A 9,675-nucleotide genomic window follows, 5' to 3' on the forward strand; every position below is an offset into this window, starting at 1 on the left:
CTCACTATGTCAGTGAAGGGCACTGACCAAACACCTCACTATGTCAGTGAAGGGCACTGACCAAACACCTCACTATGTCAGTGAAGGGCACTGACCAAACACCTCACTATGTCAGTGAAGGGCACTGACCAAACACCTCACTATGTCAGTGAAGGGCACTGACCAAACACCTCTCAATGTCAGAGAAGAACTTTGGTGGAATACCTCACTATGTCAGAGGAGGGCACCGAGTGATGTTCTAGCATTTGTCACAACAGTATACAGTATTTTATAAAACATTATCATGCACTTTAATCCCAACATTCCCTTTACACCGTCTAAAGATGGAAAACATCTTTAAATCCAGATCAATATGCAGGAAAGTGTGCTGTCTGCATCCAGTTAATACACCTGGCATGCTGGTGAGAACACAATGGGAACACGGAGAGGCTGGCTGTAATGCATTTTCTCACGCCGACAATTAAGTCATTACATTTACTGCATTATTTATTCATGGCTGTGTAAAGCTCTTTATTATTTTCTGAAAGTCGGGAACAATACCCTATCCCGTTTCCTGAGAACAATGATAGCTGAATTATCCAAACAAGATCCTTTGTTCCTGACAAGCACAGTCATTGGATTGAAAATATGAAGCATAAAATTACAGATGATTATAGTGTTATTGTTGTTGTTGTTATTGTTGATGTTAAATGGAATCACTTTTGTCATTAAAATGTGGTTCCGCTTACAAGTGACCTTCTGTATCCAAGGGTTCGAAGAAAGAACTGTCTGTATTGACCTATAACCAATTTGATTCAGACTATTTTCCCTGGGGTTCCGCTTTAAGGTAACTAGGGATCAATAAGTGGAACTTTCAGTAGCTTTACAAGTTTACATAAATAAATTCCCGATGTGTCACAATATACAGCAACAGTATCATTGTCCAAAAAAAGCTCCACCTTTTATCATTAAAAATGAAGGATGCACCGATACCATTTTTTCGGTATGGAGTACGAGTACTGATATTTATTATTTCGGTACTCGCCGATACCAAGTACCGATACCGGTACTTCTGGTAGTATATAGCTGGCTTTCCGGGCAATCAGGGTGCCAGGCAGCATGTCATTACCCACCGCCCGGCTTCGTGATTGCACGGGAAGCCGACTCCATGCTGTTTGGCCGGCTCGATGCTGATCGGCCAGGAAGCCGGCTTCCCATCCAATCAGCATCGAGCCGGCCAAACAGATCTGATAATATGGTGACACAACCTTCACCTTGCAGACACCCCATTCTTCTCACATCCCATTCTCCACAACCCCATATCCATCCTCAGCAGCAGTCATTACCATACCACAGATGTCCCATGGCCAGCTGGGTAGACACCGCTCTCCAAGCTCTCCCGGATCTGCCCACGTCTCCGATGTGTGTACAGTGCCCGCACCGCCTGCGTGATTGGCCCTCAGCCTGCTACTGCGCAGACTGCCCATCGCTCTCATTCAGAAATCCTCTAACAGCATAAAGTACACACACCAGAGTCAGGCAGCGGTAAAGCGTCTTAGAGAGCTGTGTCTGGCCGAGGGACATCTGTGGTACGGTGATAACTGCTGCTGAGGATCGATATTAGTGTGATGTGAGGTGTCTGCAGGGTGGAGGTTGTGTCACCATATTATCAGATCTGTTTGGCCGGCTCAATGCTGTTTGGCTGAGAAACCGATGTCCCAGCCAATTAGCATGGAGAAGGCCAAACAGCACGGAGCAGGCTTCCCTGCTCCATGTTCCTCGCTGCACTGCCGGTCAGAGGGAATGTCCCTCTGACCGGACGTTCCGGTATCGGGGAAGGTATCAGAGCATTTGGGCGAGTATGAGTACTCACCCAAATACTCAGTATCTCCACCAATACTGATACTAGTATTGAATTTCCCCTCACTTCTTGACCATGTGAACACAAAGAAAGTCACTTCCTTTTTCAGTGACTACACAGAAAGTGAGAGAGCAATTAAAAACTTGACAGTTACGCTGACCCTTCTCCACTGTATTCAAAACTAAAATAACGTCAGGTCTTGCCTTTAATATATGACTGATATTCCGGTGGAATGTTGTACTCATACGATGGATTCCTCTTTTCTCCTTCTGTCTCTATCCTAGGTCGATATACTACACGGAGTCCACGCTGTCTCTCCCAGTCATATCCAATCAGCACAGCAGCAGTTTGTCCACAATGTACACCAGCCCCCCGCGGAGTTATCCGGTCACACGCTGGTCAGTCCCAACCGCAGCTCAGGTTTGTAAGCTCCACATACCATATGACCTGCCTGAAATGGACCTTAAAGGATTTTCTGCAAAACCTGAACTTCTAAAAAGGGCCAGTCCATCCAAAAGTTATATTTAAATCCTAAGTTGGGTTTTGTGAGCCCCATCACAGACTGCCCTCTAATACCGTATCTCCTGGGGTCTCCAGCAAAGGCATTTCCCTGTCATAGCTCCTGTCACACTTGAAATGTTCTCACCCTCCTGTTGCGTTATAATATTTAAAACAGAGAGAGTGGGATCTCCTAGTAATGGCTGGCTGCTGTACAGACCTCTATAAGCAGGGCCATCCCTTTTAATGTTGCCTCAGGCGGCATCTCTTTGGGTCACATGGGAGGGGGGCGACAGTGCGCAGTGCAGTGTGCCTGTTGCCCCTTTCCGGCCAGAGCATTGTTAAAAACCAGGCTGAGAGATGTGTAGAGGTGTAAGGACCCCACACATCTCCCCATCCAGCTCTTAGCAACTTCGGACGCTCTGGCTGGTGTCCCACCCAGCTCCTGACCAGTGACGTCACTGGTTGCCTGGAGCTGGGCAGGACGCCGACCAGGGAATTACAGGATGCAGAGCCTGGGCAGGGTGATGCAGGCCCCGCAGGTTGCATGTAGCACCAGCACCCAGTCCCCCTCTGCCTCAGGCAGCAAAGAGACACGGGACACCCCTAAATATGTGCTATTTTACTAACACAAGTATGTTGCACTAAACCTTTCATGCATTCATTCAATGAAAGCCTTTATAGAGCAAAAGTAGTGCTGGGAAAAGTATTTTTGTGTTTAACTGATAATCGTTTGCATATTAATTCTTTATGGTCCAAGTAACGCAGGGGGCGTGGCAGGTTTGTGTCCTTTGTCTACATACTTTATGCTAAACGATGTCCCGCTTTACCATCTAAGAAAATTGGTAGGTACCAAAAACTCTGACTTTGGGTGAACTGACCCCTTTTAAGAACCTTTTAATGCCTAACTGTTATTTTGACATATGAATTAGGGCTGTTCAGAGACTGCGCTCTCCTGCTTTCAGAGCATATGTTCAGCTTCTAAAAGAGCCATGAGGACAATCAGATGTTGGTGAACAATCCAACCCTTATTAGGTGCCAAGTTGGCCCTCAGACATGTATGTTCAACTTCAGGTCAATGGAAAGTAGAGATGTTGTTGTACATTTTACCTTTAGAAACAAGGATACCTAGTAGTCAATAGGTCAAATGCTTGTTACAAACGTCAAGACATTGGTCACTTGGTCTTAACCGATTGTCAGATCACTGCTCAGGCAGTGTGACCTGAAAACCTCTAAGGTGGTTTAGAATAGAAAGATCGTGGTTGCCAAGGTGGCTCTCAGACATGCTGGTCAATGGAAAGGAGAGATGTGGTCGGCGCTACTGATTACCTTTGCCGGGCCTTTAGAAACAAGGATACCTAATCAATAGAAAAGGTCAAATGCTTGTTGTCAATGTCAAGGCTTTGGCTGCTCACCCAGAATAAAGAAAGGCAATCCATGTTATAACTAGAAGCATCAATGATTTCAGCAATTGTTCATTTTCCGGGTGCGCGCGAGCGGGAAATGGCCGAAATTTTAAAACAGGCAGCGTTGTTAACATCGCTTGTATGTTGCAACGATCGGTGCGCACCCCCCTCGTTACACGAGCTCCCTCCGGTCCCCTCTCCTCTGAAAGAATGCGGAAGTGTTGTATAATACATCACTTCCGCATTCTTGTGTCACTCTCCAGCTTCAGAAGCTGCAAAGAAGCTGATGGAGCAGATCTGTGCTTCATCAGCTTCTTTTGGGGGGTCCTAGGTGACATTAGGGGTCTTGGAGACCCCTGATGTCTCCATAAAGAGGACCTGTCACATATTTTGCTATCACATAGGGGGGTTTTATTAGCCCCCGTATGTGATAGCAATAAAGTTTAGTAAGGGAAAAAAATGTAAGTCCCCCCCCCAAAAATGTTTTAAGTTACACATAAAAAAGAATTAAACATTTTTTTTTTTAAAGTCCCCACCCATACATACACGCATGCAAACATGCGTCGGGGGCGCATACGTGCAAAAAAGACGATTGCGCCCATTACACCGCACATGTTACATATCGCCGCGAACGTCCGAGTAAGAGCAATCATTCTAGGGCCATCAATCACAGATAACACTAAACTGATGAGCGGTAAAAGCTTTTAAAGTGTCAACTATGGCCAATTTTGGGTATGGTAGTTTTCTGCGATGTCGCGGGTGCACGCAATTTTAAAGCTTGACATGTTTGGTGTCTATTTACCCGACGTGACCCCGTCTTTTATATTTTACCAAAAAACTGGGTAATAATAAATGTTTCCTAACATAATGTTAAAAAAAGCTTTTTTTCCCTCAAAATTTTCTGTAATTTTTCCTAATTATAGTGAAAAATAAAACCCCCAGTGGTGATTAAATACCACCAAAAGAAAGCTCTATCTGTCCCAAAAAAATGGTATAAAATCATTTCAGTACAGCGTTGCATGACGGAATAAATGTCAAAGTACCGCAGCGCTGAATACTGAAAAATGGCCTGGCCAGGAAGGGGGTCTAAACACCTGGTCTTCAAGCGGTTAAAGGAAGCTCCAAGTCTCACACTGGATTACTGCACAGATCTGGAAGAAATACACAAAGCTCACCAAGAATACACATGACTCTTGTATATAGATAATATTTGCTTAGCCCAGAGTTTATTTATAAAGAAACTGGTACAATTACATATAGCAGCGGCTTCAACTCTTTTTTGTTTTAGTCATTACAATACATTTTAATATGTTGCTGTGGATAACATTGTCATCGTCATGAACATCAGCTTACATAAAGATTGCCACCTCTCCGCAGTTTTTCCTGGTGTTGCCATGGTGATCATTGTCGTCTGTATCGGCTTCTTGGCGCTGATCGTTACTCTGGGGCTGTCGAGGATACACAACGTGAGGCAGAGAGGAGGATTCGACGGGGAGGAGCTTGAAACAACCAACCAGCGGGATCCATTCTGGGAGGACTCAGCAATGACCATAACTGTGAACCCCATGGAGGTAAGACCATTCATGGCACACCGTGCACATTGCAACCGAGGTCTCCTATATCTGTAGTCATACCTCAGGAAATGCTGAGAACCCTTGCAGTGCCAGGGCAGCCCCTCTGCAAGGGAAGTGCTTTTGTTTTTCCTGGAGTTCAGCCTTAAATCTTACAAAAATGTCCACAGAGAGCCAAGGAAGGCTAACATTTTTGCATTCACCACTGAAGATTTATGTGGAGAGGCAGGTAGTACCTTAATTATATCAAAAAGATACAGCCAGTAATAACATATTGAGAGCAGAACATCTAAAACATGTTATAACTGGACTACCACCAGGACAATATGTGAAAGTAAGGATGCACCGATACCGGTATTTTGGTACCGAGTACGAGTACCGATACCAATTACCGAGTAACGGAAGTCCCATTCAGGAAGCCAGGTGGCGTGTAATGACTAGCCACCTGGTTTCATGATTAGCCGGGCAGAATGTAAAGACTCGCCACCCGGCTGCCCGATTAACAAGAAAGTCCCCTCTTACATTGGTATGTCTAGCGTGTCACCCCCGGGGCCTCTCCAGCCAGAGCAAGGCCTTCCTCCGGTACCCAGCCAGAGCCGTCTGGCCGGCCAATCAGGAAGCCGGGAGCCGTGTAATGACGCGATGCCCTGCTTTCTGATTGCTCCATGCTCCCTCGTCATTTCATGAAGCCAGCTTCCCGGCCAATCAGAATGCCGGGCGCTGCGTCATTACATGGCGCACAGCTTCCTGATTGGCCAGCTTCCCGACCAATCAGGAAGCCGGGCAGCGCGTCATTACACGCTGCCGGCTTCCTGATTGGCCGGGAAGTCGGCTCCATGCTCTCTCATCACAAGTGGCCAATCAGGAAACAGGGCAGCGTGTAATGACGCGCTGTCCGGCTTCCTGATACGGGAAGTACTTGTGCTAGGCATCGGAGCAGTTGGGTGAGTATCGGCACTCGGTATCGGCACCGATATCGATACTAGTATCGATATCGGTGCATCCCTATTTGAAAGTATGGAGAGATTCTGCAGAAGTTATTCATTTTGAAAAGGAGACAAAGGAATTAAAAATGATGTTATGTAAAGTCCCCATTGGTTGATCTCTAAGCCTTTGTTCACACCTTGGAGTTTTTGAGCAGTTCGAAAAGCGCTTTCAACACAAGAAATCACATGATTTTTAATGGCGCTGGTTCACTCCTGAGCAGAAAAACGCCTAGCAGGAAAACATCAGACGCCTGAAAAGATACTGGAGCTTCTTTGGGCAGTTAAAAGCGCTTTTGCTCCCCATAGACTTCATTGGAAATGCCAAAAAACACGCAACAGAAGCATGTTGTACATTTTCGTGAGCGTTTATACGCGCATTCTTCCATTGCCCACAATGGTTTATGAGCTGCCAATCAAAACGCGCGTCTTCATGTACACGCGTTAAAACGCGCATACAGATGTGCACAACACGCAAATAACCACATGCTGCTAACGCACGTACAAACGCGCAAAAACAGGGCCACCTAGGTGTGAACCTGGGCTAAGTGGGTTTTGCTTTTCTCCTATAAGTGAAGGAAGATTACATTAGGAAGTACATTGATGTATCGCTCATCACACTTTTCCTTGAAGCGGAGAAGGTTGTAGGTTATTTTGTGGCTACCGCTCTGAAATCAGCTTTTGACAGCGAATTTTGATTGCGATGATCAATTACAAAAATTTTAAATTGGAACGGGGTAAAATTGGATGAAATGTTGATCACGGAACACAAATATCCTTAGATGGTGGAAAGAATGCAAATAATTAGATATACACTATATGGCCAAAAAGAGGTCTGTGGACACCCCTCCAAATAATTAGGTGCAGGTGTTTCCATTGGAGGGTACTGTTATCACCACGGCATATACAGGCATTTTATATAATTGTGCTCCAGGCTGGATTTAGTCCCTCTGCTGCCGCAAGGCCGGGTTCCTCAACGCACCCCCCTCCCCACAAACCTCCCCCTCAATGAATAGCAACATGATGGCGTGGGCGGCAAGGTTGATTTTTTTTCTTTTTTCTATCACTTTTTTAAATTTGTATTTCTTTTTTTTTACATTTTATTTATCTTATTTTTGTTTTATTATTTCTTATTACTTTTTTTATTTATTTTGCAATTGTTTTACTTTTTATAAAAAAAAGAATTAATTTTCACTTAACTTTATTGCTCTCACAGGAGCTAACAAGCCCCTGTGTGATAGCATTTAGAGGTGACAGGTCCTCTTTATTGAACCTGTCACTTCCAATGCAGGAGTTCTAGCACAGCACTGTGCTGGAACTCCTGTGACAGCTGAGAGGGAAAGGGCTGCGAGTGCAGCTCTCCCCTCCCACGGCATACAGGAAGTAGAGCGGAGAACGGACATTCTCCGCTCTGCTCCTCGTTCTTCATTGTGGATGAATGTGTCGTGGTCTCAGGTCCCCCAGAGGAGCAGGGGACCCTGAAAACCACGGCGGGAAGGGAGGAAGCCAGTGGTGAGAGGCAGCCTGGTAAGGTGAGGGGGCGGACCACGGAGGGGGGTGAGGTGGGGGTGGACCATGGAGGGAGGGCCGGAGCTGCACTCATATTAAGTGATCTCAGTGACATCGTCGGGATCACTTGTACTAAAAACACCGGCTTCCCAGCTGTACATTTAGCCCTACTTGCCCGTAGCAGGGTAAATGTAGAAAAAGAAACTACCCGCCTGGTGGCTGTGCCGCCCTTTTACTTCCTGCCGCCCCGAGGCCCGGCCTCGTTGGCCTTGTGATAAATCCGGCTCTGATTGTGCTCTTCTAGTCTTGTGGCAACATTTTTGTGAAGGGCCTTTTCTGTCCCAACATGACTGTGCCCTGTGCACAAAGACATGGCTTGATGAGTTTGGTTTTGAGGAGTTCAAGTGACCTGCACAGAGCCCTGACCTACTGAACACCTTTGAGATGAATTGGAGCACCTATAGTAAGGCAGGTCTTCTCATTTAGCATCAGTACCTGACCTCATAAATGTTCTTTTGGCTGAATGGGCACAAATATCCCACAGACACATTCCAAAATCTTGTGGAAAGCCTTTCCAGAAGAGTGGAGGATGTGATGGCTATAAAATGGGGGGGGGGGACTCAATTTTAATGGCCATAGTTTTGGAGTAGACTATCCAACTAGTTTATATCGGTGTTAGGGTGACTACAAACGTTTGCCTATATAGTATACTGTAGGTGTAATAGTTAGGTGTCCACCATCTTTTGACCATATTGTGTATGTAGGTCACTCCTCATGCCTTTTTTTTTTTGTTTGCTTTTCTCTTGCAGTCCGTGCAGTCTCGCGGTGTGCCCCCCAAACAGAAAGCAGCCGTCCCGGAGAAGCAGGACCTGGAAGACGAGTCATGCTGAAGGCCGACTCTTTTAGCCGTGCATATGTGTGCTTCTCGCTTATGTGTCATTCCCACCATCACCTGGTGTGTCTGCCACATCTTGACACAACTGTGCGGTGTGCGCCACTTAACCCACGCACTCTTCTAGGGGCGTGCACGATGTTTTGACTCTCTGAGTGAAGAGTGCCACATATAGACACTCAGACTGGGGCGTATCCCGTTTTATTCTTCGATTTGGAGCGCGTGCTTTCTTCAGAGTGTCTCCATCTTGGACACATTCGCTGGATTGCGCGTCACTTTGCCCATCATCTCTCTCGTTCCGGACGCCCCTTCCCACCCTCCCTCACGTCATCATTTCTCAGGGGAAAATTTGCCGCCTCCTCTCCTTCATGCTGTGTTTGTAACGGTCTAATGTGATGTTTCGACATTAGGTTCTTGAGGGGCTGCGGATTCACTCCCTACTTAGATTATCATTCCAAACTTTGACGCCAAAGGGGGGGTCAGCTTCACACCAACATCTGGGACTAGTGCCTTATTTATCAGCCCCTGAATGAAGAACTGTCTGCATAGTTCTTAGTGACCAGTCAGACTATCCCTTTCATTCTCTGGCACGAGTGCGCAAGAGAATTGGGTTGTTGTAGACGACAACCAGTTCCTTTGAGCAGTTCTTCGTGCACTAGCCCCATGAGATGTTCATCAGAATTTCTGAAATAAGAACCGTCTGTCTTGTCCAATCCACTCCAAACCAAGTTCGGCTTTATTGCTGCCATGTTCCTTCAAGTCTTAGCTTGGAAACTCCAGTGCTGGGTCACTCCCCTCCCTCATTATTATGTAAACATATATCTTGGATGCAAGTGAATCTCACCATTAGAGCCTCCAAGAGCTATAAGAAACTGGTGATTGAACTGGCCCATTGGTGTCTACCATAAACAGTGTTCTACAGAACTTGCCTTTTATTTGGAGTACTGGGCCACCATGGGAAAAGCAGACAGTCCTT

At 46.1% G+C, this 9,675-nt stretch overlaps 1 protein-coding gene across 1 annotated transcript in view; it reads left to right on the top strand.

Annotated features, from left to right (window-relative positions):
* The window catches only part of CLSTN3 (calsyntenin 3), a 66,764-nt gene extending 57,428 nt beyond the window's left edge, over positions 1 to 9,336 (top strand). The window contains exons 18-20 of the mRNA XM_018553215.1: positions 2,125 to 2,260; positions 5,122 to 5,315; positions 8,617 to 9,336. Of these exons, the coding sequence (XP_018408717.1) occupies positions 2,125 to 2,260; positions 5,122 to 5,315; positions 8,617 to 8,697 (411 nt within the window). The 3' untranslated portion in view covers positions 8,698 to 9,336. The remainder of the gene's footprint in view (positions 1 to 2,124; positions 2,261 to 5,121; positions 5,316 to 8,616) is intronic.
* Positions 9,337 to 9,675: the final 339 nt, after the last annotated feature.

Source organism: Nanorana parkeri, unplaced genomic scaffold (genome assembly GCF_000935625.1).
Source record: "Nanorana parkeri isolate BGI_ZX_2015 unplaced genomic scaffold, ASM93562v1 scaffold113, whole genome shotgun sequence".
Taxonomy (NCBI): Eukaryota; Metazoa; Chordata; class Amphibia; order Anura; family Dicroglossidae; genus Nanorana; species Nanorana parkeri.